Below are 26,392 nucleotides of genomic sequence, written 5' to 3'. Positions count from 1 at the left end.
GCCATAACAGCCGACTTTTGGCGCTAGTCTTCTTAGTTCTCAGAATAACTTTAAAGATTGCGGTGGTTTGCATTTACAATCAACTTGCCACAGCCGTTAGTCTCGTAAAATTTAATCAATTACAAGTAATTAGTTATAAAAAATATAAAAAATTACTGGAATAAAAAAAAATTAATCATTTACTTAAAAGTATTAAGATAAATTATTATTAAAATTGTTGAAACAAAAGCAATAAAATATTAATGTTATGGTTGTATTGGGTGGTTTGAGTCGGTTGTTGCTAAACAACAAACTATTACAAACATGTTTAGTTGGGTGAGTGAAAGTTTTTGTTAATCCATTGAATTAAATGATAAATAATTATTGAATTCATTAGAAAATAACAAAAATTTAAAGTAAATTTGAATTCATTTTATTTTTTAGGTTATCGAGTATATTCTTTTTTTCGGGTAGTAAAAAAAGTGATGGATTCACTTCAATAAGTCAATATATAAAAATGAGCTGGTCATCAAGACCTGTAATGATTAGTCTGTCGTTAACAGGTGTCTTGGTTGGATTATATTATTATTCGTGTGAAGAAGTAAGTACATAAAATACTCATGTCATACTTAACATTATCCATTAAATCATTAAATTACAAAAGTTACATCAACGTAATTATATTTATGATAATCTCGTTTTTTATTTTTTAGGATGATTCTAAAGATTCATTGCGACAAGTCATAACTATTAAAGTAGGAATACCCAGTGATGTGGCACTAGAATTAGCATGTTTCGGTGGAATTGAACACATCGAGAAGTTTACTTCAACGAGAATAATATTATCCAATGATAATATTAATGGACAGAGAATCTGCTCTATAACGGGAAAGTCCCAGTGTGTAGAACATGCAAAATCTCTGTTTTTTATTATCGCCGAAGAAGTACGCTTAAATTCCAGAAAAAACAATCTTAAAAACAGTCAATTGTCACGGCAGGTCGAGTGAGTGTAATCAACACGATACAGTCGATATCTAACGCTAAGTTGATTATAGCAGAGTTATATCTGTACTGGAAATAAGTGCTTCCATATTAAAGGAACTCCTGATCAAACCGAATGCGCTGTTTATTATATTACAAGCTCTCCAGAAAATTAACGCTAGAAAAACTTAGAGTTAGTCCGAGCTCACGATCTCTACGAAGCAGAATTTCTCGTAGACCTGCAGTTAAGGCTGATAACTCTGCTCAAACTATCAAGTCTCCTTCTTCACAAGGTGATTTTACTGACTGGTGCCGTCATTAATCTCTGTCTGTTTTTTAAAAGACTGAAATAAACTTCTTATCTCTTAAACATCTATTTAGATACAAGTCATTAATAAATAATCGAAAAAAAATAATAATAATAACAATAATAAAATAATTATAGGAAAAAGAACTATATTAATAAAAATATTTATTATAAAATATGTCTATAAAAAAAACCTTAAAAAAAATCCCTATATTAAAATATAGCTATAGATAAAATGCAGTATTTTGAATGAATGTGAATGTAGCAGACATCAGACAAATTTAAAATTATTAATAAATAGAGTAAACCATTAATAATATGAAATTTTTAAAAAATGCGCATTTAAAAAATTTTGAAAATAAGAAGTGCATTTTTTATAAATATTATTTTTTTAACTCTTTCCTCTATTTATTTATAATTTTAAATTTGTCTGACGTCTGCTACATTCACACTCATGATTTTTAATACTTAGAAAAAATAAAATATCTTATTTTAAATTTCTGTATTTAAAAAATTTTACTAGTGAGAATGTAGTAGACATCAGACAAATTTAAAGTTATAAATAAATATAGTAAATAATTTAAAAAATAATATTTACAAAAAATTCACTTATTAATTTTTAAATTTTTCTAAATGCGCATTTTTTGAAATATTATTTTATTAATTATTTACTTTATTTACTTATAATTTTACATTTGTCTGATGTTTGCTATATTCACACTCATAAAATTTTGAAAAAAAATTATAAAAATTAATGATACTAAAGTTAGTTGACGTCCAATAATTTTTTAATTCTTTTTTATACAATAAATTATGAAAAAAAAAATATTTGAAAAAATTGCACCAATAGCTTTTTTAATTTTCTACATGTGCATATTTTTAGTTTTTTTTTTTTTTATTAATTGATCTGTTGAAAAATAAATCCGAAAATTATTAATTGTCTGCTAACTTCAATGATACTAAAATTATGAAAAAAATCAGATCATAAGAAACGGTATAAAAATTAATTTCCTAGAATAAAATGCGATATATGTGAAAATGAATAAACGCATTACTATAAAAATCATCAGATTTTAAATCGGCATCAATTTTTCCCACAATTTCGGGTGGTGGGCTGAGTTTTGGAGGATAATTTTCTGCAGCACGAGGTATTATTCTGTGTCTGGTTTTAAAATAATGAATCCATGTATCTGTCGCTGATTTATTTCATATTTTTATCTTTTCGCGCCATACCAGCTGACTTTTGGCGCTAGTGTTCTTAGTTCTCAGAATAACTTTAAAAATTTCAGTAGTTTGCATTTACAATCCACTTGTTACAGCCGTTAGTCTTAAAATTTAATCAACTATAAGTAATTAGTTATAAAAAAGTAAAAAAAATTACTGGAATAAAGAAAAATAAATAATTTACTCAAAAGTATGAGTGTAAATTATCATCAAAATTTAAAATAAATTCAAATTAATTTTATTTTCATTTGTATTTCTAGGTTATCGAGTATGCGCAATTACATCATACGCTGACGCATTTTTAAAACTAAATTTACTCCAGTTTCTCGCATTTGGGCGGCTTTATAAGCCCGTAACTTACGTAAAACTATAAAATATTTATCATTACACTGCAGTATATTAATAAATACAAATGAGCTGGTCAGCAAGACATGTATCACTTCCTATGATGATTGGTCTGTCGTTAACAGGTGTCTTGGTTGGATTATATTATTATTTGTGTAAAAAAGTAAGTGCATATATACTCATGATGTCATACTTAACATTACCCATTAAATCATCAAATTACGAAAGTTACATCAACATAATTATATTTATGACAATCTAGTTATTAATTTTCCAGGATGATGACTCTAAAGAGCCAATTACTGTACGAGAAAAAAAAAACTTAACTATTGAAGTGAAAGTACCCAGAGCTTTGGTACCAGCGGTAATAGGTCGAGGCGGATCGACAATTAAAGACATCGAGCAGCGGACTTCAACGAGAATAAGATTTGCCGAAGACAATGTTGATAATCCAGAGAGAATCTGCTTTATAAAGGGAACATTCGAGTGTATAAAACTAGCAGAAGCTCTGATTGTTGACATCGTCGCAAATCAACCGGTCATTGAAACTTACGAAATGTTTGTACCCCAGAGAATACGTTCGATTCTTCTGGCAGACAGGGGAGAAGTTATCAACTCGATACAGTCGACGTCCAACGCCAAGTTGATTTTAGAAAAGGGTAATATCTGTGATGAAAAGAAACGCGTTATTATTAAAGGAACTGCCGAGCAAATCGGGTGCGCTGTCTATCATCTTGAGGAGCTGGTCAAGGAATCCAAGGACACGCAAGAAAAACTTGAAGTTAGTCAGAGCTCACGATCTCCACGAGGCAGAGTCTCTCCTAGACCTGCAGCCCACGCTGATAACTCTGTTCAAACTATTGAGTCGCCTTCTTCACAAGGTGACTACTTATCTAGTAATTTCATTTTTATTAAAAAACATTTTTTTTAAGTTTATTCACTTTTACAGAAGGAGTAATGGAAGTTTATGTGAGCGCTTGCGAAAGCCCAAGTCAGTTTTGGATCCAGGTCATTGGCCCCAGTATTCTTGCACTAGATAAACTCATTGTTGAAATGACTGACTATTATTCTAAGAAAGAGAACCAGGAGCTGCATGCTCTGAAAAGTGTAAGTTATTTTTTTTCTGTCGATTTGTTTGGTAGCTGAGTATTAAATTTGTTTTTTTTTTTTTTAGATTTCTGCTGGTCAAACTGTGGCCGCTAAATTTAGCTTCGATGACCGGTACTACCGGGCAGAAGTTTTGTCCTCCACAGACGATGGGTACAACGTTCATTTTCTGGATTACGGCGACCATGAAATAATAGAAGCTAAAGATATCTATGAACTAAGGACGGATTTTTTGAGCTTACGTTTGCAAGCTGTCGAGTGTTGTCTTGCAAATGTAAAACCTGCGTGAGTATATATTTATTTTATTTTATAAAAATATATAATTATACAAAAAAAAAATATTTCAAAAAATTGCACCTGTAGTTTTTTTAATTTTCTACATGTTCATTTTTTTTATTGACTTGTTGAAAAAAAAATCAAAATATTGCTAATTGTCTGTTAACTTTAGGATCATGTTACATATAATTTTTTTTTGCATTAAAAAATCGTTAGTTTAAACATTTTTGAACTCGATAATGTATATAGTAATTTAATATTGAAGTAATTAGTTTAATTAATTGTCATTATGGTCCTTTGATCTCTGGCTGCTGTCTTTAGACTTCCCAATATTCGTTGGCAAGTCGCTGCTCCCAGCTTTGACATTTTCATGCCCTGGAATTTCGTCTTGACCTTTGCCGCTACAGACGAATTTTGTATCCGCATCTTTGAGATGTCTGGTCAACCTCAATGCATCCTGTGAATTAAATAAAATCTCAGATCAGTTAATTTCTAAATATTTTTACCATTAATCACATGATGATTCAATTACCTGAGTTAAATTATGCTTGTCATCGTACTCAGTAATTTGTATCTGTATCTTTACCATCAGCTTGACCGTTTCATTTTTCAAATGTCTCTCCATGACCGATAGCTCTCGATACCCCAAAGATGTGATATCCGCAGTTGACTTTAGCTCCAAAATAGTTCTGCGAATACTAAAATATTCCCATTTATTTTTTTCCGCATTGTAAATTCCAAATTGAAAGCGAATTTTTGCTTGTTCTACTGCTTTCACTTTGCAGTTTAGCATATTCAAGCACAAGACTATTGGATTCTTCAGTCTTTTTCCTAAAAACAAAATTATTTTATTTATTTCTTAGTAATTTTTTGCCAATTCTGCACCTGAAAGTTTAAATTTGTGCCTGTGGGAAGAATCGCGCATGCGCTAATTTTTATCATTTTCAAGTAGCAGAGACCAATATCTGTACGTCTTATTTATTTAAGAAAATTTGATTTGTCCTTTTAAAAAAAATCTTAAAGTGGACTCTGTGCTAGACAGGGCAGAAATTTAAACATTCGGTGCAGGTACACAGTAAAAAAATTGCAGTGAACGCGGATTGAATTCAAAGTAAATGCGGAGCTGATGACTGCGTATTTTTTTAATTCATTTGGAGTAAAATTCACTCCAAAGGGAAATTTATTTAAATATTTAAACACCGAATCGGAGTGAATTTGGATTTAAATAAAATTCGCTGCATTGACTCCCGATTTTTTCAGTGTATAGCAAAAATAGATGTATATTTAATATTTAAAAATAATTTACCTTCTGGGCCTTTCCAAAATCTGATTGACAAATTCCATGAGCTCCGGATGCCATTAACGTTGAGTTCGAAATTCGGACTGTCGATAAAACTGTTTTTAGTTATAGTTTTATTGTAATTTTTAATAGTCCACGAGTATTGAAATACAATATCAGAAATAGCCGGTACAAGTAACTCCATTATTTATTTTTTTTATTATTGCTCTCGTTACATCTCGCTGACTGCCAATAGAAACAGTCGCATCATGTAAAGTGATTATGATTAGATTACCTCTGTGATGTATTTTCTCACAGTCGTTCGCCTTGAATTTATAAAAAAGAGAATGTAAATACACTTGACCCTAATTTATAAAAATACTTAAAATTTTTAAATAAAATAAATTTACAAAAATTTAAATAAATCTAACAGCCAAAAAAAATTAATTTCCCAGTGATTTTATTCCGTGATAAGAAAAATAATTGTATTCAATTAGAGAAAAATTAGAGGATTATTATCGTTTCACTTTAATTGCACTAACGATAATGACATCTCATTAAAAATTCACGAACGAATTTACCGATTGCTTTTATTATCAAACCAATCAAGAAATTAATCGGTTTAAATTTATTTTAAAATTTTATCTCATTCTGTTAAAAATTACGGGTGTCGTTATCACAAAAAACAAAGAGAGGGAAATTTAAATTGATAAGATAACAAAAAAGTAATTAGTAAAAAATTTAATTTACGGACATACAAATTTATCTCAAGATTAATTAATAATATTGTGATGAAAATTTTTAATTTAAAAACAAAAAAACTCAATTATTTTTTTTTAACTTAAAAAAAAAATTTGAATACAAAAAAACATCTGGAATAATTTTTCAATATGAAATTTAAAAAAAAAACATTAATTGTTTCTACAATATTTAAAAAAAAAAACTGGTGAAGAACAAAAAAGTAAAAGTAATTTTCATTAAAATTATTTCGGTCATGCGTGCAGCTCTTGTGTATTATAGATAGGAGTAAGCAATTGTTTGGCATCACAGGAAGTGTAATTGTACTTTCAACAGATCGTTATGTTGCTAAAGCAAGTAATATACACGTAACAATTAAACTCCTTTCCGTATCTACCATTAGTCTGAATCTACAATACTTTTACACAACTAAAACTAAAACTAAAACCCAGCTCTATACAAACCAAGCCTTATCACAAACTTTTCGTTATTTATCCGTATATTTATAATTATAATAAAATTCAAACAAACTACTTTAGCCATTAATTTTAATTAAATTAAAATCTTTGATATTTTTAATTAACAACAGCTTTGTGTCATTTAAAAAAATTTAGACCGTTTGTTTCTGAACATAAAAGTCTCAATTCCATTTCTACAAACGTTATTTCCTGTCTCTATCATATTAATTTGTCAATATTTTAATATATATATTAGGGATGTAAGAATCGTATTCGAATATAATATAATTATTTGATTCGAAACTCAAATCGAACAATTCAAAAATTATCGAATTATCCGAAAGTTTTTGATTCGAATCGAGAAAATTCTGATCAGCTTTCAAATATTCAATTTTTATTAAGGCAGAGCTTCGTTTTAAAGTTACCAAAAATAATTTTTTCGTAAATTCGTGTCTGAGTTCTATTTACCTCCGTAAAAAATTTGAATTATTCAAAAAAACTATTAAAATTGTATGTCGTTCAGAATAAAATTTTTGAATTCGCATAGTTTGATTCGATTCGATACGAATAATTCATAACTTCGAACTATACATATACCCCTAATATATATCTATATTTATATATATGTATATTGATTACATTCCATGATTTAATTGGAATAGCTTGTCCGTAATAATAATTATCGAATGCACACGACTATTGCAATGATGATGATTTACGGTTGGTGATTTCCTAGTATGAATATATATATACATATCTATAGACCAGTTATCTATATATATGTATATGAATATGCAGAGAGAGCAACGAGAGTAATTAACGGACGAATAATGACTTCATTCAATACTCAAGTAATATTACTTTATATTAATAGTATATACCTATATATATATACTACGGCTATTTCTCTCCGGAAGTTATTTTAAGGACTGAAATCCCGGGGTTTCAAATCGATTATCATCGATAATAATCTCAAGACTGACCTTGACTTACTTTGTAACGTAAATAATTTTAATCCCCCGTGTCCAATATACCCTCTAGTCATTTTTATCCTCATCCTTCTATTTTCCCGCGGTCCTTGTAAATAAATAATAAACTTTTTTATCTGTAAAAGTCTTGATGCCGGAGTATAAAAATATATAATTTTTGATTTTGATAAGAGACTGATAGTCTGTCAATTAAAATAAATGTTTTACTTACTCATTTTAATCATAAATAATTTTTTACAGAAGTGGAGACGACTGGAGTGACGAAGCATGTGATAGATTTGGTGATTTATCATGGGTGGCGCAATGGAAAGTTATTATCGCGAAAGTTCGTGGTTACAAAGAGCGAATCATCAGTCAAGGGACTAGTAGGAGAGAAGGATCACCCATACCCTGCGTTGATCTTTACGACAAAAATGATAACCAGGTAATTTAAATAATTAATTTAAAAATTAAAAAAATTTATTTAGATTATTGATGGTGATAATAAATTATTAAATGTTTACTCAGGATATTGATATCGGCAAGCAATTGGTGATGGAAAATTTAGCAGCCGTCGACGACGGCGCTTGGTCGACTGCCAGTTCCACAGCCTCGTTGTTAAAACGCAGCCAGGATTCTCAGAGTCCATTAAATCGCACACCTCCAGCGACACCAACTCCCAGTAATAATTCACAGGCTTCTTCTCAAGTAAATCTAACACCGCAAATTGAAATCCTTGAGGAAATAATTGATTTGACTACACCACGTAAGCCGGCTGTACAAGAAATAGATTTAGTAACACCGCAGAATAATCATAAGAAAAAATATAATCGCTATGGCAACAAGAACAAGTGGTCTGATGTCGGTGGCAGTAAACAGGAAAACGGCAGTGGCGATTACAGAAGAGATAATAAACTTCCGGCTGATAGCAAACCAGGTCCTCGATGTATTCCAGGTGGCGAAGAAAGTTATGACGAGTACTCGGACGAATTCGAAGTGTTTGATTAAAACTTGTTGCGAATCTCTTGATATTTATTTTTCTTTAGTTAAACTTTTATTATTTTTTTTTTCGCTGGTCGAAAGTTATTTCTCCAAGTAAAAAGTAACGTTTAATTTTTTTCACGGAAGTTTCAAGTATAAGCGACATTATTTTCTTTGTTATTATAATTATTAGTTATTAGATAACAATTCTCAGTGCCTTAATATTTAAATCTGTTAAATTATACAGAGATTAAATTATAAAACTATATTTTTATACAAAAACAAATATATATAACTATAAATTTTGTAGTTTATGTCTTCCTAAGACTGCTTATATTATAAATCTACTTATCATTTATTTAATTAATTAATTAAAAGGCTTTTGTTTTCATTAATTGTTAATGAACTAAAAGTAGTAAGTTCTTTAATTTTTTTTTTTTGACATACGTAAATTATTATTTGAAAAATGTGTGATAAATAAAGATAATAAACATGAAATATTCAAATTATTTTCGCAATACCGAAACAAAAACAACAGTAAAAAAAAAAAAAACAAAAAACGTGATCGGAAGTCGAGTCGATCGACAGCAATCTCCGTGTCTAAGACCTAAAAATTTTTTTTGCGGCCGCAGTCGTGTCTAGTTGTCGATTATGAGATAGCGGAACGAGCGGCAAGAAAATCCGTGAACTCGAGATAAAGATGTTGGAGAATTCGTGAAAGCTGTGGTCTCTATTACCAGTCAGTCCGTATAAAATCCAGAGTTTGCTCAATTTATTTGTCATTCAGTTATCGAACATCGCCACTTGTCAACGTGTTAAATATCAGCAGTGACAGTAAAACAACAAGATCATCATGAATTATCTGGTAAATAAATAAATTAAGTAAAATACTTAGTACCCGATCTGGGAACTAGTACTCCATCACTCTATATATTTGTATATTTATATTTACTAAATTTGACTAAATATAAATATACAAATACATGAGTAATCGGGTACTAGTTCCCTTATCAGGTACTAGTTCCCTAATCAGGTGCTAGTTCTCTGATCAGATACTAGTTCTGATCGGGTACTGATTTCCTTACCGAGTACTAATTCCCTGATCAGGTGCTAGTTCTCTGATCAGATATTAGTTCTCTGATCGGGTACTGATTTCCTTACCAAGTACTAATTCCCTGATCAGGTACTAGTTTCCTAATCAGGTGCTAGTTCTCTGATCAGATATTAGTTCTCTGATCGGGTACTGATTTCATGACCAAGTACTAGTTTCCTAACAGTACTAATTCCCTGATCAGGTACTAGTTCTCTAACCGGGTACGAATTCTCTGATCGGGTATTAGTTCCCTAACCGAGCACTAGTTTCCTGATCAGGTACTAGTTCTCTGATCGGGTAATAATTTCCTAACCGAGTACTAGTTCCTCGATCAGGTACTAGTTCCCTGATCAGGTACTGGGTCTCTTACCTTACAATTGTTTTAAAAAAGTTCTCAATATTGTATACGCTAAGTGCGAGTGTGAGTACATCAGCGAACTCATTGTTATAAGGAAATTAAATTAGTGGTTACTAACAATTTTCCCTTAGTCTAGTGTGGTTTTAACATATAGCATACTCTACTCTATTCTACTCTACTCTACTCTACTGCTCACAGTCTACATACTCATGATTCTCTATATAATAGAATAACATACATCGCACACATGTGACGGTATTAATTTATCAGGGCGCTCTAATTACTTGTCGTCTATATCAATTATTAAATAAACTACCGTGTTATAGGTCAACTAAAACCTGGCTTCCGTCTCTTTAAATAAACAAATTTTTAATTAACCGCTCCACATTTTCCTTAATTTTTTGATTACTCCATTAAAAGTATAGATAGCAAGTATCCAACATTTTGTATTTATTATTATAACGTTTTTTAGTATTCATTAGCTTTAAAACGCGCGTCGCAATAAATAAAAGGCGCCAGTCGTCTCGGCACGACAATGTTTTTAACTTTTCGATACTACCAGCTAAGAATTAGGTCACTTTACAATGTATCACAAGCGGAGATTATTGTATTTACCCTTTTGCGTAGTCAATATAGCGCCCACATAAAACGTTTTATGCTCGCAACCCTCGTGGTTTATTATATTTAACGTCAGTTGGTTTATTTTCCCGACAATAAAAGTAATTCAAAGCTGTCCATTGTTCAAAGTAAATATATATATATATATATTTATATAGAAACACAAAAGCACTAACACCGATAACTTCCGTATGCGTTTAAAATTTTCTATATTATCAGAACAAATAGCTTTTAAATTTTATTTTAATACGGCAATACCTTGACCTCTGTAATAAAATGAAATTTATCCTCAAAGTCGGAGTTTGAAAAAAAAAAAAAAGTTTATTATAAATTTCCTATATGACAATAATAAATTTGATGTATAGTAGGGGTGTGATAAATTTGAATTATTAGTAACTTTTCAAATTATTGGTAAATTTTCGAGTATTGGATTCGAATAAGAAAATTCTGATCAATTTTCAATCATTTTTTTTTTTTTTTTTGAAAGCGAAATTGGTTTTTTTTAACGAAACCGAAAGTAGATTCCGTAGATTCGGGTCTGAGTTCTATTATGATACTGGAGGCAGCCGACGTCTTAGTTTTTGGATTTTTAAAAAACGATAAATTATAAAAAAAAAAATATTTGAAAAAATTGCACTTGTAGTTTTTTAAATTTTCTACATGTGCATATTTTTAGTTTTTTTTTTTTGTAATTGATGTTGAAAAAAAAATCTAAATATTTTAAATTGTCTACTGACTTCAGGATCATGTTCTATTTACTCCTGAAAAATTTGAATTATTGGAAAAAATATCACAATTTTAAGCTTAAAAAAAAAAAAATTTTTTTTATTCGTAAATAACTCAATAATTTACGAATGTTCGATCCGATTCAGTAGAAATAAATCGTAAGTTAAAACTATTCTTACACCCCTAATATATAAGAAAATGTATATAAAAAATATATAAATAAATTTGTTTTTCAGAATTTTCTTCTAGTTTTCTACAGTGCCTCCATAGTTACCGCTGCTACAAGATACCTCGCGATACCAATTGACGGGATGGATATAATTGAAGTCAATCCTTTGCAGCAGCAGCAGCAGCTTCAAATGCCGCAGCGAGCGCCAAGACAAACAGAAGCTTACATACCGCAGATTTTTTCACACGGCCACCAATTACGGGCCGAAGAACGGCAGCAACCGAGACTTGAAAGATCACCGATACTCGATTACGTCGATTTTGGAGCACAGACTGGAAACAATGGCGCCTACAGTTGGTTCGCTGACTATCCTGCTCACAATTAAATTTTTTACACCAGTATTACATAAATAATTACATAAACTATCGTTACTCTGTAAATAAATTTTTGGTTTTAGAAATTTAAAAAAAAATATATAGTACATTAATATACGTTTTATTTTTCAATACATCACTCCAATTCCTCATATATAATAAATATCAATCTTTTATAGTAATTTTATTCAGTAAAGCTTTTTTTTATAATTATTAATTTATATTTTTAAATTCTTTATTTATTTTTGTCTATTCAAATAATAATTAGACTGTCTATTTAATGACAATTTAAAATAATCATTACGCTGTTAATTTACACTACTAAAGATCACTAAAATACCCACGAGATCTTTCATAATATCGAAAAAATCTTAAATATTGACTATGAAAAATAAAATTTACTTTTTTTCCTTTATTTTAAACCAATGAATTCTGTCAGTAGGAATTAGAGAGCATGTCCAGTGACGTTAAACTTTCACGATTCGAGATTTAAATCGAAAGTAAAATATAAATTTATTTGTTTTAATTAAATATTTTAATCTCATTTTTAAATTTGAAAAACATTACGAGTATGAAGGCAGACATCAGACAAATTCAAAATTATAAATAAATAGAGTAAATAATTAAAAAAAAAATATTTTTAAAAAATGCATTTATTAATTTTTTAATTTTTTAAATGCGCAATTTTTCAAATTTTATTTTATTAATTATTTCCCCTATTAATTTTCAGTGTTACAATTCTACTCACATCTCTACGGCTGCCCAATTTCAAAACACAGTTTTGAGTAAGTGAAAAATTTTTCTAAATCGATTTTTGAGTACTTTTAGTTCCAGTGGAGTCTTGTGAATTTAATTCGATGCATATTTCAAAAATTTTATTTTTGTCAGTTACTGTGTTTTGGAAATGGGCAGCCGTCAACTTAAGAGAAGTAGCTACAATTCTACTCAGTTTTTTTTACTCAGATTTAACTCTACTCAGTTACACCTTTACTCAGCGTAAACTAGACTCAGCTACAACTCTACTCACAAAGAATTGTTATTTTATCGATAGGCTAAAATACGTGAGTAGAATTGTAGCTGAGTAAAGATATAATTGAGTAGAGTTAAACCTGAGTAAAAAAAACTGAGTAGAGTTGTAGCTACTTCCCTTAAGTAGACGGCTGCCCATTTTCAAAACACAGTAACTGACAAAATAAAATTTTTGAAATATGCATCGAATCTTCACAAGACTCCACTGGAACTAAAAATATTAAAAAATCGATTTCAAAAAATTTGTCACTTACTCAAAACTGTGTTTTGAAATTGGGCAGCACTAGATGTGAATAGAATTGTAACACTGCCTATTAAATATAATTTTAAATTTGTCCGTCTGCTACAATCACACTCATAACAAAAATTTAAGCCTCATTCAGAGAGTTATCGAAACTCAAAATGTTATTAACTATTACGCAATTATTATTTTCTTTTTTTTAAATAACAATACGTTACATCGAAACACTTAACATAATAATTATAGCAATTTAACATCGATTAACATTTTTTTTCTATATCAATATATCCGCGCCTGCTTTTTCGGCCCCGTTAAGTCTCAATAAATTACACATTTAAACTTTCATATATTACACAATATATATATATATCTATAGATATATATTATTATTTATTTATCTACGTTATGTTGAATTTTATTAACTACAATCGCATTGAGACGTAATTTTTTAAATCGCAACCATCCAAGCAGGTGCGTTTTCATATTTATTTATATATTTTCTTTCTAATATTAATCTACAACACAATCCAATAAATTTACTTTTCATTTTACTCATATTTTATATATATCAGAATACGTCACCTTTTTATAAGTACACTAAAGTACGAGCGTTTTTTTTTAAACTAAAAATTAAAATAAACGAGATCTAATTTATTTATTTAAAATATATATGTATATATTTATATAGTAATAATAAATTGTTGAATAAAAAGTACTTTGGAAAATAAATTTGCACAATGGCAAGTCAAATACTTTTTTTTAAAAAATAAATTCTTACTTTAGACTGAAGCTCATAAAATAATTTGTTTAAATGATAATTCAAAATACTTAATCTTTGCAAGTCAACGACTTATTAAATACTGCGGATTCAAATGTCTTAAGTTAGTTTTAATAATAAAATATAATTAATTAATTAACAAGTTTAGTTGTTAATTTATTAATTGATGTGTAAAGCACGATCACAATAATAGTTAAATAAAACAACAAAAAATATAAAATGGTAGTGCGTTGAACGCATGTTGTACTGAGATGGCGTAAACTATAATTAATTGGCATATTTAAATGTGATGTTAATTATAGTTAATAGTAATAATAATAATAATAATTAACTATATGAACCAGGTACGATGTTCTCACGATAATCGTTCCAAGTTTCAATTTAACGAACGAACAATTTAGTACAAGAAACAAAAAAAAAAAATAATCCCATGTAAAAAAAAATTTTTTTCATAAGTAATTTAAATTTGAATTTCATGACAAAGCTCAGATTGTGACACAAATATCATTCATCATAAATTTACTCCAACTTTCTGTCTAGTAAATCCGTCCCTGCTGGAAATTTTTCTGACTTTTCTCTGAATAACTTTAAAAAAGTCTTTAGAACTTTGAAAAAATCTTTAGAAATTAAAAACTGAGTTTTTCAGAGGGAATTCCGACAAATTTCCACCAGGGGTATCACCCTAGTGGGTTCGAATAACGGTAAATTACCGTATTTTACTGTAAATTTGCCGTATTTTACTGTAATTTGAGGTAAATTACGATAACTTGCGATAAAATACGGCATGATACGGTAAATTACTGCAATTCATGGCACTTTTACCGTAACACAGTGAAATACTTCTTCACTTTACGATACAATTCCGTAATTTTGCGCGTTCACGGTGAAATACTGCAATGTTACCGCAAATTGACGGTCAAATACTGCACTTGTACAGCCAAATATCGGAGGATTGTCACATAATTACGGCGAATTAACGGCACCTTTACCGTAAAATATCGCAATTTAAAGCAAAAATACGACAGTTGGCCGTAAAAATACCGGTTTTTACGGTAATTCTTCTGATTACCGTAATTTACCGTAATTCAAATCCACCAGGGAAAATTCTGAAATTAATTTTTTACGTCTTTGAATTAGACTTGAGATGACTTCGATAAAAAACTTGACTGAATTGAATCTTTTGTTAAATTTATAGATTCAGAAATCACCAATAAACTTCTTCTATCAAGAATTTTTTACGTAAATCACCTCCGATTGTAAAATTAATCTAGCGAATGATCGGATAAAAATTTGAGACACAATTTTGTCGTGATTGCAGTTTTTGATACAAATTCCCGATGAAAGTCACATCTGAGTTTCGCCTTGAAATTCAAATCTAAATTAATTGGAAATAAAAATTTTTTTACGCGGGAATAATAGCGGATATTCAAATAATAGAATTCAAATATTTATCATCTCCAGTTAAGCGAACAATAACACGAATCTTGACACCAGGTACCCCGTTGGCAATTTGCCATAAATACTTAACTTATATTTATTTTCAGAGCTGAATCTTTGTAACTCTAATAGACAATTACTCTACAATGAGGATCGATACTTATTGAACCGACCCCACCCCACGGCATCCCGTGCCGCGATTTATAATAATGTTTTACACGTAAATTATTATAGATTATTCATACACAGACACTATTATTGTTTACAGTGCGTTAAATCCCCGGAACAGACATTATTTTTTAATTTTTCTTTTCCTTATTTCGACACAAGTACACCTACAGCCTCTGTAACAGCTTATTACATAAACAGACGTTCAAGTATCCGTCAGATAAATTTATACACAACCCGTGGATATGATTAATAAAAAGCTCATGACAATAAATATCTACGATAGATATCATTATATTAATAATAATAATTAATATATTTATTAATTATTAAAATTATTTAACTCTGTTAAATTTACGTGCCATTGCCGATGCACTGATGATTTTCTTACGCATTTATAAATACTTTTGATTATTTATCGATAAGGGTTTTATGTTAATTTACTTCCAGTCACCGGCTCGAGGTTATTTTAAATGTCAATGTCATAGTCGTGGTCGTGGTCGTGGTCGTGTTCGTCATTGTCGTCGTTATCAAACCCAATACTTCCTCGCATGTTTCTCACGAATTATCTTACGTTATTCTTTGCTCAATATATTTATATATTTATATATATGTTAGTTTGTTTGAATTTACTCACAGTAAATATTCATATCGATACGATTCCTTGGGAGTATCGATCGAGATTGTTATCTTTACATGGTGAACTGAGAGAGCAAAATTCGGGGCGTCGGAAATAACGCGGTACCGGTCGAACCGGTCGTTGACTCGGGTCAGGTGGTGCACCAGGCCAGCACAACTTTTTTAAATGGTACAAAGATAGCACGTTCTGATTCACTGTAACAATATTTAGAAACAATGATATTTAATTAGAGTTTCAATTATTATTCAGGGTGAGGGGTAGTCAATAATATTAACCCGGGTTCAATAAAATAATTAAATCAATCAACTGCGGTATTAATTCGGAGAAATACCTCAAACTTAATGATTAAAAGTAATCACGAATGTTCATTCATGGTTATCTATAAGGCTTATAACCGTTTCGTGGCACGTACACCTAGAGGAACTGAGCACGTCCTCTTAGCAAGGCCACCAAGAGCACGAACGAGTTATAGTTGAGTAAAATGGTTTCTGTCACGAAGTTAAGTGAGTAGTAGTAATAGCAGTTGTTTAAAAGCATACATCTGCAATTGGTAAATTAAATACGCCGATACATACATATATATGTATGTATGTATGTATGTGTATATGTATGGTAGCGATATATAAAATTGTAATCACAGAGATTCGCAGTATAATTTAATATTAAACTGAGCCGAGTAAAGAGTAAAAAGTTTAAATGCGCGTTTAAAATACCGGATACTGGTAAAGATAAAGTTTACTCACCAATCAAAGAATCTTCGTCCATGAAATGTGCCATCTGAGGAGCCGCTCTCAGTTGGCAATTCAACACCCACATGAATTTCTTCTCTGCCAGGAACTGGACCAACGTATCTCACTTTACCTTGAAGTACTCGGCCTTCAGGCGATATTACTTTTACAAGGTGATCTAACTTGAGATCTCGTGGAACCTTTGAATTGATAATTGTTTAGTTAAATTACATCATAAATAAATTTAGTGACTTAACCAGCAACAACGACTGAAATAATAGTGAGCGTACTTTTGGTAAATAAGGTCGCGCATCTTGCGGCGGATTCCATTCACTAAATAAGTCAGGCTCCGAGTGCCTTCGTGCTCTTCTTCGACGAGCAGACTGTCGACTCCAGTAATCAGCGCTGGATATTGTTAACATTGAGTCGATGCTGCGTCTCAAGTAGTCCTCGGCTTCATCAATCAGCGACTCTGTTGAGTCCCCGCTGTTCTCACTGACAATCAAATCTGATCGTAAATTTGGCAGACTTCCTCGTATCAGTGGACACTCTGAAAAACGAAAATTTTTAGTGAAATAAACTAAAAATTTATCACTTTTTTATGTTTAATTGCAAGCGTACCTTGGAATGTTACTTTGGAGCGGGTTCGCTTGGGTGGATTTTTAATAATTCTATTAGACACCGAAGGCGGATGTACGTGAGTCGGCGACGAGGGCATTGATGACCAAGTGGGTCTAGGTGTTGAAGTAGCAGTGGGTACTTTCCAAGTGTCAAAGGAAGCGGCGTTAACCCGCCAGGAATGTCTCCGCGGTGGTCCTCCAACCTCAAGACCAGGTGACGGTATTGAGGTCAAGGAGCCACGATATCTAGATGAGTATAGATCCGTTGATAATCGACAATCACAAGGGCTCGGTAATCCTGTACCAGGATTACATCGGGGCCAATAACTTGCCGGTGACCCCAGTGACTCACGGCGATTGATCTCAGGTGTGCGTATTCCACATCCACGTGAATTGAAACAGTTCTAAGATCAATTAAATTAAATAATAGTAAAAAAAAACTGGGGTAATCAAATAAAGAATAATTTTACAGTAAAATTGTTCTCATTATGTCATGGGCACGGATATTACGCGCCAGCAGTAAGTAGTAACTTACAGAAATGGGTTAAGCGAGGGCATTTATTTATTTATTTTTTTTTTATTATTGTTATTATCTCTAGTAATAAGATATGTACGTATATTATACATGCTGTGCATGTTACGGCTTAATAGAACACACCTATTGTAAAGACAGAATCGTTGAGAAAAAACGAATGTGGTAATTAGTCATCGGTATATGCCAGCATTCGAGAGACCATGGAAGCGAATCAAAACAAAGTGAGTCATGTTTCCTTGGCTCTCTTGGTTTTATTCGTATAATAAAATATACATCATAACAATAACAGTAGTAGTAGTCATAGTAGTCGTAGTAGTAGTAAAAAAAAAGAGTTTATTGTTTGTAAACAATATTCACCTGAGAATGTGGATCGTGACAGAGATGATCAGCACTACGAGATAATTCAGGCACCATGCTGGTGAAACTAATATCTGAGAGCATAACTCTTCTGGCCTCGCGTGTCTTGTCTGAGAGTCTCAGTCTGCCGGCAACACCCGTCGGAAGAGCAAATTTACTCGGTAAAGTCGTAAATGTATGGGCAACTTTATGAGCAAGATAACTCTCAGATCGCCATTGGGCAGGAAGCGCTGAAATGTCCGTTTGTGCACCGGATTCACGTCTTGCGCCACAACTCCGGTCCATTACCGGACGTAATGGTGTCGAGCTCTTTCTACGACCTGCCGCTAAAGCTTCACGGTGGATTATGGGCCTAGATAAAAATATGCGGAAAAAAAATGTATAAAAATATACGACTCAGTAGGAAATAAAAATAAAATTAAAATAAAATAAAAAGTAAATAACTGTATTATGTAATTAAAATACAGATAAATCGGTTGGTAAAAATCCCGCTCAATCTATATGATTCAATTGAGCTTATTATCTTTAAGCAATCAGGTTTTACGGTGAGTTGGCTCTAATACTCCAGTACAGTTGCATTTAATCAATACTAGACATACTAGAGAGAAAACCTTTCGTTTCTCAGTGTATGTAGTATTCAAACACCGAGAAACAGATGGCTATTGCATAACATCTCTCGAAACACGATACTTTCCACGTGAAATTTGAATATATATATACATATATTTATTTATTTATTTTTTTTAATGAATAAATATAATAGAAAATTTAAATAAAACTCACCTGTATGCGGTTGGTGGAGCGGCAAGAGTATTTCTCCTCGCGGCATGTTTGCCGGAGTGTTCTGGTTCTTCGACAACGCCGCATTTGCTGATGTCCGTCTCCACAAGAACCGAACACTGTGACCACATTTTGTTTAAGCGCGTGTTTGAACTCTCGTCAAAGCGATCGACGCTTTCTTCACGGTCGATTGACGAGCTCTGAGAAGACACCGGCTCTTCAACAGAACTGCTAACTGTCTTTTCGCCATTACAGACCCCAGCCTCTTCCGCGGACTTTGTGTACTTGAGTAAAATCGGCTGACCTCCCATACTATTATTATTGTTCAAACTGCTATTGTTATTATTATTATTATTGTTGTTACTCTGCCAGTGTTCCGCATCCGTAATGGACACCAAGTCTTCCTGGAGTCCGACGTCGCGACAGGACTCATCAGTAGTGAAAATCAATTCGATATCATCCAGTTCCTCGGACTCGTTTTCCGACTCATGTTTTACTTCTGGCGTCAATAACTGCTGGTTACTGCAGTCCGGGTTGTCACTCAGCACAGAATTATCTCCGTCAGAGACACTGCGGATACTCATGTCCTCGGGATCTTTATCGGGAACGTCGAGGAGGTCCGTTGGCTCATAAACTTCTTTTGACGTTGCGGGAGCATCTGTAACGTCGACGGCTTCTTTTTCACCGTCTGGCTTTTGATCTGGACTTATTTCTTCTGGAGCTTCTGACGATTCACTGATCACTTGTACATTAAAAGTCTCTTTGACGTTTGATTCATCGAGATTTTCTTCATTGATCGAGGATTTAAGCTGAAGATTTTCTTGGCTCTCCGCCCGATCCGTATTTACGGTCTCACTATCCATGACGTTACTCATTGCCGTTTGCGATGTTTCTGACAAACTGAACGAATGCATAAACTCGGTTAAATAGTAACTATATAGTATATAGTATAATATATATAAGCATACGCAATCAAGTTATTTATAGAATTACTACGCGGCAAACTGTAATTTTAATTGTTTGTTACTCCAGCGTTTTAATCTCCGGTTTCCAGGCTACCCAGCCTTCATTCTTAATATAATTTTATTTTATTTATAAAAGTAATTGGAAAAATCGTTTTTAAAAACAACACACTGACGGTAAATAAATATAAAAAATAGTAAATTACTTACTCTTCGATAATTAGAGCTGGTGACAACTCAAGTTTAGACCTCGCGGCCGTTTCCGTAGAACTAATCGACACATCCTTGATGGCTTCAGCTTTAACTCCGTCGAGAATTCTGCGACGCAGCACGTGGTTCTCGAGCGACAGACGTTCAACTGTCTCAACGTAACTCTCACCACGAAAGTCACCAACTATCTCGCGGAGTCGACGCAATTCCTCCCGCGATGAGTCCAGAGCAGATCGCAGGGAGATTATTGTCTGTCATATATTCATTTTATCAGAAAAAAAACAAACGAATTCATATAAATACACGGAGAGATTTTTTTTATAAAATTTATCATGATACTGAAGTTAGCCGACGTCCAATTTTTGGATTTTTTCAAAATTGCACCTACTGATTTTTTTTTTTCATGTGTATATTTTCTTTTTCTTTTTTTTTTTTTTTATTGATTTGTTGAAAAAAAAATCTAAAATTTCTTAATTGTCTGCTAATTTTACGATCACAATTTAGAGTAAACCTGAGCCAAAAATAAAATAAATACGGAAAGAATAAAAACTGGTAAATTGTTTTGTTTTTTACTCTTTTTTATTTAAAAATTACTCGAAATTTGGTGTTTTTACCCCATAATTAAACACTATCTAGAAACCGGAGTAATTATTAATCCAGGCCCAGTTTTACTCCAAATTAACGAGTAAAATTTATTAGATAATTCTCCCCGTGTATTATTATTTTCACTTAAACACAATAGAATCTTTATCATCGCCATTGCCATCGCCATTGCCATTACCATTAACAAACCAATTAACATGTTAAGTCAACAGGTAGACTAATTATTCCTATCATTAATACTTTACACAACGTATGTGGTAGATTAGAATAGCAAATGAAGTAAAGACATTGGAGCGTTAGCATAAGTGGGGGTAAAAAATATATTAGTGCGCAAATAAATTGTAAAAAAAAGTAGTAAAGCAGTAAAACACCCATTTTAAACTGTAGTTAATGGTGTTTAATAATAAAACGCACCTGGTGCAGGGCTCTTACGACATCAAGTCCGGGGATGCCCGGTGGTAAAGTGAGCTGGTGGTGGAGCCCCTGATGAGCCAGCCGGCTGCCTTCAGCTTCCATGCCTCCCCGCCCAAAGTTTCTAACACATTTTCCAAACAACGGATCATGCCGAAGCTTCTCATTCTCTTATCACCCAATTTTCTACTCACTCCTCACACTCCATCACGTTTTACCCGATCTAAAAAATAAATAAAAACAAAATAAAAGTAAAATAAAAAACTAAATCAAGTACAAGTAATACAAGTCATGCGCATACACTCACGCACAAAGAGTTTCTCGGTGCTTAGCATTCATACATCAGAGCCTGCCACACCAATGTAACATAACGTCATCAGCCAGACATTGATTTCTACTCAAAAGCTCTACTACACACGAACCTACGAGTAGATACACTAGAGCTTTTATACCAGTAAATGTGCTAACAGGTGTCACGTTCTCATCCTATTCACCGCGATGATTAATTGCTGATTATCCACAGCGATAATACTCTGCTTATAATTAACGACTATGACAAATAATCCACCCATTATATATTACATCTACCGCTAAACTAAAATTGCATTAATATAAACCGATATTAACTGGTCTAGTCTACTCCGTACTCCAATACCACCGACCGCAAGTAAAGCTACGAGCTTATCTCTGAAAAAAAAAACAAGTCATACATAACATCAATACTATTACCGCGATAAATAAGTCTTTCATAATACTTGGATCGACTGAACCCGTCAATGAACTCACGTAATTCAATTGTAGCCGCGTTGGTTGATGCCCTTAATGAAGGTCTATCAGCGTTAAATAAAATCTCAATTTCAATGATAATAAAACAGTGAACAGTATCTAGTACATGTCCATATAATCAGCAGTAGAATAAAAAAGCGGGAAAAAGACCACGGGCAGGCTCTTCTAATTATAGTCCGCGGGCTTTAGGAGAGCGAATCGATCCCGACGGCGAGTCATGCGAGAGGGACTCGACCCCTCGTTATTTTTCCTTCTCTCTCACTCTCTTTATTCTTCGTTACGTATCATCATCATCATCATTATTATTCTTCTCGATCGGTCCGCGGCCATAGGATACCACTCCTAAGAGACCCGTGGGGCCTAGTATCCACATCCAGTTTCCAGTTTCTCATACGCCGACGTGATTCACGATCAGATCTATTATATCTGCATACACGATAATATTATATAGTTTATATATATTGTATTTATGTCCATAGCTTATATATAAGCTAAACCAACTGCGGAAATTGTGATGCGCTTTGTTAGAAAGTGACGCTGTGTTGTGCTGCTCTAGGTACTAGGCACTGGAGTATATTCTCCAAGACCACCAGGTCTATATCTGTGTTCATATCTACAGTAAATTCTATTATACATATATATATATATATATATATAAATATAAACGGTGAAAACCGTGTGGTAATATTGTAAACTCTCAAATCACTCGGGCATGATATTTTTAAAAAACAAAAGCGTAATGTAACAAATGAATTTAATTTAAATATATATGTATATAAATATATATGGAAGTATAAATTTTATCCTGAAGTAAGCCGCGAATAATTTTTGAATTTTTTTTTTAAATCAATTTTTAAAATTCATGCAGAAAATTTAAATTACAGGCGCAATTTTTAAAAATTTGATTTTTGAATTCAAAAATTATTGGCGGCTTACTTTCGGATTATTTAATTTTAAAAAAAATAAAAAACAAACAAAAGCTCATTGATATGGAGTTTATTACGACACCCTTAGCACCAGTAATTCTTGTATTACTTAACTGATCAATATGGAGCTCGGATAAGATAAACAAGCAAAAGCGTCTACGGGACTGCATGAACATGACATGAGAGGAAAGTGCACGAGAGGCCAAGCCCTTCAGCACGATCTGCGTCTTTCTTTATTTTTTTTAAACCCACTGGTACTCCAATCCCGAGTGACCCGGGAAGTGGGAGAAGTTTAATAAAAAAAAAATAATAGTGCAGACTTACATTTTTAAAAATCACTTGAATTATTTTTTTTATTGTTCACTAAATGACACATTTAGTTACTGACAAGTTTTTTTTTAAATTATTATCCTCAGGATTTAAATAACTATCAGACACCACACGTATTATTTATCGCGGTTTTCACTCGAATGTCAACAACGCGCCGCTCTGAGAGCTGTCATCCTTTTTGACGCAGACGAGTACGCAGAAAATAATTACAATTGATAACCAGGGTTGCCATGATAAATTTCACTAGGTCTAGGTAGTTTTTTTTTTACTAGATAAATGTGCGAGCCAGACTGGAGATCTGTTGATAATGCAGAGACATGACTTTTAACCTGAATGTTTTGTATGTTTGGTAAATAATTTTTAAATTTTATATTTTAAATAATTTATATAAAATGATATATATTTTAAGAAAAATTAGAGTTAACTCTTTGATAAGAGGGTGTAGGAGGTATGGAATAGGGAAAGATCTGGTAAGGGTTAAATTTTATGACACAAATTAGACAATAATTTTTTAATTTTAAAAAAAATATTTTTAAAAATTGCACCTGTAGTTTTTTAAATTTCTTACAAGTGCATATTTTTAGTTTTTTAAATTAAATTATTGAATAAAAATTTGAAATCGTTCATTTAAATTTTTAAAAATTCATATTTTATTTGAATGATGATTTTAGAAAGAGTTGAAGAGAAAAAATATACCCAAGGAAAAAGCTCTCGCTTATTTTGATGACTTTTATCAGACAATATACGGGGCAATGTGGCCAGCTATAAGAGAAGCTATGCTGTGTGAACGACATAAATATGTGGCTGTAGTTAATAATTTTACCGAGACTGAAAAAGTTATTGAGAAGCTTCAGGTAAAAAATTATTTGCTCGTTTGCTTACTAAGTGTTGGATATTTTATTATTTATTAATTTTTTTTTAGTTACTGGGAGCTATGAATGTCGGAGATTTGTACCGAGTCCACAAAGAAAATTATGAGGAACGTAAAAGAAGAAGAATCGAAGAAGGTCTGCCAGAAAAACCCGCCAAGTCTGTGGGAGCGATAGAACAGTCCACGATTGCTGATAAATTGAAAGCAAAAGCTGAAGAAGAACTGCAGTCATTACTTCCGCCTGACTATGACACCGCGGAGCGATTTCTGGAAAAGAGAAAAAGTAAAGGTCAAGACCAAGACGAAGATTATGAAGAAGAAGTCATGAAAGTTAAGAAACTGTTGGACCCGATGCAGATGAGACCTTTGGAGGAGGATTTGAAGTCTCCTAAAGTTGATGAAAATCGTATTGTCAAGCCGTCTACTGGTTTGACTTCGACGGCTCTCCATGAGTTTGTACCTGCGACGCAGCTCAAGGGTCTTGACGACTACATTCTTGAGTCCGACCAATACCAGTACTACAAAGATGGTTCTGACTTTGAAATAAAGGTTGAGAAAGAGACGACACTCAATTTTCCGAAGCATTTGAAGATTTTTACATTCGAAGAGGGAAATAATTCACGTTTCCCTTCACCTAGACGTGGACAGAACGGAAACTTTGGTAACTTAATTGGACAATTTGGTATTTTATTTTATTTAATTTATTGATTAATAATTTAATTCATTTATTTTAGATTATTACTTAATGGATGGAGGTTCAATTCTTCCTGTACTGGCGTTGGATCTCAAACCAGGCGATACGATGCTCGATATGTGCGCGGCTCCTGGTGGAAAATCTCTCGTAGCCCTCCAGACTTTATGTCCCCGAGTATTAGTTTGCAATGACGTTAAACTTAGCAGACTCCATGATGTTGATAGTGTCATGCATGAATATTTAGGCGACCTCGAACACTGGGATGGCAGATTATTTTTAACTAATCAGGATGCCAGAGCTATTGAAGACAAAGATATTTATAACAAAGTATGAACTTAATACAATGATTAATTTTTGAATGAACAAAAATTAAAATTAATTTTTATACGGATTCTAATCATAAATAATTAAGGGGATTTTTAGACAGTGACCCGCCACTTTTTGAAAATTTTAAATGACAGCTGTCATAAACGTCAAAATTTTATCAATTAATTAAAAAAAAAACTACTTGCAGTTGACATCAATTGGGAGTTGAACGAAATTTGGAAAGTAAATTTCAGTAAAATTTTCAAATTTTGTAGCCTAAAATTTATTCAATAAATTTCTTTTAACTTCTAATTGATATCAACTGTAAGTAATTTTTTTTTAATTAATTAATAAAATTTTTATCACGGTTATGACAGGAGTTATTTCATATTTTTAAAAAGTGGGGGGAGGGGTACTGTCTAAAAATTCCCTTAATAAAATATAATTATTTTTTTTGTAGATTTTAGTTGACGTTCCTTGTACTACTGACCGTCTAAACCTTCATACAGAAGAAAATAATTTATTTAAAGGGTCAAGAGTAAAAGAGCGCCTCCAGTTACCGGAAATTCAAACCGAAATTTTATTACAAGCGCTAAAAATTATTGCGCCCGGAGGTGTCGTAGTTTACTCAACATGTTCGCTAAGTCCGATACAAAACGACGGAGTCGTACAGATGGCTTTGAAAAGATGCTACGAAGAAACCCAGACTACGATGGTTGTAAAGTATGTCAATAATATAACACATCATATATATATATGTTTATATATCTTATTATTAAATTAACGTTATAATTTCAGAGACATGTACGAAGCGCTCGCGCCCCTCCGGTGTATTTACCGATTCGGAAATGACTTCGGATTCAAGTACGGAAATATTGTCGTGCCAATTCGCAAACACAATTGGGGTCCTCTTTATTTTTGTAAAATAGTCAGAGTTAATTAGTATGTACATTAGATATAATAAATTTTTATTTCATTATTTACATGAATATTTTTTTA

General features: G+C 32.1%; 6 protein-coding genes across 11 annotated transcripts; 4 read left to right on the top strand and 2 right to left on the bottom strand.

Moving 5' to 3' along the window:
• The first annotated feature begins 115 nt into the window (after positions 1-115).
• On the top strand, positions 116-8,751 carry LOC130669132 (tudor and KH domain-containing protein homolog). 3 transcript variants are annotated; one of them, XM_057471858.1, is made up of 7 exons: positions 116-189; positions 2,752-2,999; positions 3,099-3,717; positions 3,786-3,943; positions 4,011-4,228; positions 7,924-8,107; positions 8,191-8,751. In XM_057471858.1, the coding sequence occupies exons 2-7, from the start codon at positions 2,904-2,906 to the stop codon at positions 8,668-8,670; spliced, it is 1,755 nt and encodes a 584-aa protein (XP_057327841.1). In that variant the 5' UTR covers positions 116-189; positions 2,752-2,903; the 3' UTR covers positions 8,671-8,751. The 3 variants fall into 3 exon arrangements, with proteins under 3 accessions (XP_057327841.1, XP_057327843.1, XP_057327840.1); XM_057471860.1 differs by lacking the exon at positions 116-189 and adding an exon at positions 2,526-2,681 and having other exon boundaries at positions 3,114-3,717; XM_057471857.1 differs by lacking the exon at positions 116-189 and adding an exon at positions 2,526-2,681.
• On the top strand, positions 178-1,441 carry LOC130669136 (uncharacterized). Its single transcript, XM_057471867.1, has 3 exons — positions 178-315; positions 424-580; positions 693-1,441. Exons 1-3 carry the CDS (start codon positions 248-250, stop codon positions 984-986), a joined length of 519 nt encoding a protein of 172 aa, XP_057327850.1. The 5' UTR covers positions 178-247; the 3' UTR covers positions 987-1,441.
• Positions 4,307-16,400, bottom strand: LOC130669135 (uncharacterized). 3 transcript variants are annotated; one of them, XM_057471866.1, is made up of 4 exons: positions 16,272-16,400; positions 5,526-5,824; positions 4,752-5,050; positions 4,307-4,676 (listed from the first exon to the last, which is right to left on the bottom strand). In XM_057471866.1, the coding sequence occupies exons 2-4, from the start codon at positions 5,701-5,703 to the stop codon at positions 4,497-4,499; spliced, it is 657 nt and encodes a 218-aa protein (XP_057327849.1). In that variant the 5' UTR covers positions 5,704-5,824; positions 16,272-16,400; the 3' UTR covers positions 4,307-4,496. The 3 variants fall into 3 exon arrangements, with proteins under 3 accessions (XP_057327849.1, XP_057327847.1, XP_057327848.1); XM_057471864.1 differs by lacking the exon at positions 16,272-16,400 and adding an exon at positions 7,688-7,781; XM_057471865.1 differs by lacking the exon at positions 16,272-16,400 and adding an exon at positions 5,909-6,122.
• Positions 8,908-12,094, top strand: LOC130669137 (uncharacterized). The gene is made up of 2 exons (XM_057471869.1): positions 8,908-9,508; positions 11,675-12,094. Exons 1-2 carry the CDS (start codon positions 9,497-9,499, stop codon positions 11,990-11,992), a joined length of 330 nt encoding a protein of 109 aa, XP_057327852.1. The 5' UTR covers positions 8,908-9,496; the 3' UTR covers positions 11,993-12,094.
• On the bottom strand, positions 12,087-23,696 carry LOC130669129 (uncharacterized). Of its 2 annotated transcripts, none has more exons than XM_057471853.1 (9): positions 23,517-23,696; positions 21,484-21,703; positions 20,467-20,717; positions 19,298-20,194; positions 18,515-18,866; positions 17,624-18,026; positions 17,293-17,552; positions 17,018-17,202; positions 12,087-16,468 (listed from the first exon to the last, which is right to left on the bottom strand). In XM_057471853.1, the coding sequence occupies exons 2-9, from the start codon at positions 21,583-21,585 to the stop codon at positions 16,405-16,407; spliced, it is 2,514 nt and encodes an 837-aa protein (XP_057327836.1). In that variant the 5' UTR covers positions 21,586-21,703; positions 23,517-23,696; the 3' UTR covers positions 12,087-16,404. The 2 variants fall into 2 exon arrangements, with proteins under 2 accessions (XP_057327836.1, XP_057327837.1); XM_057471854.1 differs by lacking the exon at positions 23,517-23,696 and adding an exon at positions 23,307-23,451.
• A 131-nt stretch (positions 23,697-23,827) lies between these two features.
• On the top strand, positions 23,828-26,376 carry LOC130669133 (5-methylcytosine rRNA methyltransferase NSUN4). Its single transcript, XM_057471861.1, has 6 exons — positions 23,828-23,992; positions 24,194-24,376; positions 24,445-25,054; positions 25,128-25,414; positions 25,854-26,116; positions 26,192-26,376. The coding sequence occupies exons 1-6, from the start codon at positions 23,915-23,917 to the stop codon at positions 26,334-26,336; spliced, it is 1,566 nt and encodes a 521-aa protein (XP_057327844.1). The 5' UTR covers positions 23,828-23,914; the 3' UTR covers positions 26,337-26,376.
• The last annotated feature ends 16 nt before the right edge of the window (positions 26,377-26,392 follow it).

The sequence above is a fragment of the Microplitis mediator genome, chromosome 5 (genome assembly GCF_029852145.1).
Source record: "Microplitis mediator isolate UGA2020A chromosome 5, iyMicMedi2.1, whole genome shotgun sequence".
Classification (NCBI taxonomy): Eukaryota; Metazoa; Arthropoda; class Insecta; order Hymenoptera; family Braconidae; genus Microplitis; species Microplitis mediator.
This window is presented reverse-complemented; position numbering and strand designations above follow the sequence as displayed.

Coding starts and splice junctions, on each gene's coding strand:
- LOC130669135 (XM_057471866.1), bottom strand. CDS start 5,703: ATGGAGTTACTTGTACCGGCTATTTCTGATATTGTATTTCAATACTCG. Junction 5,051..5,525: donor ATTTTGGAAAGGCCCAGAAG/GTAAATTATTTT, acceptor TTTTGTTTTTAG/GAAAAAGACTGAAGAATCCA. Junction 4,677..4,751: donor ACAAGCATAATTTAACTCAG/GTAATTGAATCA, acceptor TTTAATTCACAG/GATGCATTGAGGTTGACCAG.
- LOC130669136 (XM_057471867.1), top strand. CDS start 248: ATGGTTGTATTGGGTGGTTTGAGTCGGTTGTTGCTAAACAACAAACTA. Junction 316..423: donor TTACAAACATGTTTAGTTGG/GTGAGTGAAAGT, acceptor TTTATTTTTTAG/GTTATCGAGTATATTCTTTT. Junction 581..692: donor ATTATTATTCGTGTGAAGAA/GTAAGTACATAA, acceptor TTTATTTTTTAG/GATGATTCTAAAGATTCATT.
- LOC130669133 (XM_057471861.1), top strand. CDS start 23,915: ATGATATATATTTTAAGAAAAATTAGAGTTAACTCTTTGATAAGAGGG. Junction 24,377..24,444: donor AAGTTATTGAGAAGCTTCAG/GTAAAAAATTAT, acceptor ATTTTTTTTTAG/TTACTGGGAGCTATGAATGT. Junction 25,415..25,853: donor ACAAAGATATTTATAACAAA/GTATGAACTTAA, acceptor TTTTTTTTGTAG/ATTTTAGTTGACGTTCCTTG.
- LOC130669132 (XM_057471858.1), top strand. CDS start 2,904: ATGAGCTGGTCAGCAAGACATGTATCACTTCCTATGATGATTGGTCTG. Junction 3,944..4,010: donor AGCTGCATGCTCTGAAAAGT/GTAAGTTATTTT, acceptor TTTTTTTTTTAG/ATTTCTGCTGGTCAAACTGT. Junction 4,229..7,923: donor CTTGCAAATGTAAAACCTGC/GTGAGTATATAT, acceptor AATTTTTTACAG/AAGTGGAGACGACTGGAGTG.
- LOC130669129 (XM_057471853.1), bottom strand. CDS start 21,585: ATGGAAGCTGAAGGCAGCCGGCTGGCTCATCAGGGGCTCCACCACCAG. Junction 17,553..17,623: donor CTCCAAAGTAACATTCCAAG/GTACGCTTGCAA, acceptor TTCGTTTTTCAG/AGTGTCCACTGATACGAGGA. Junction 17,203..17,292: donor CGCGACCTTATTTACCAAAA/GTACGCTCACTA, acceptor ATCAATTCAAAG/GTTCCACGAGATCTCAAGTT.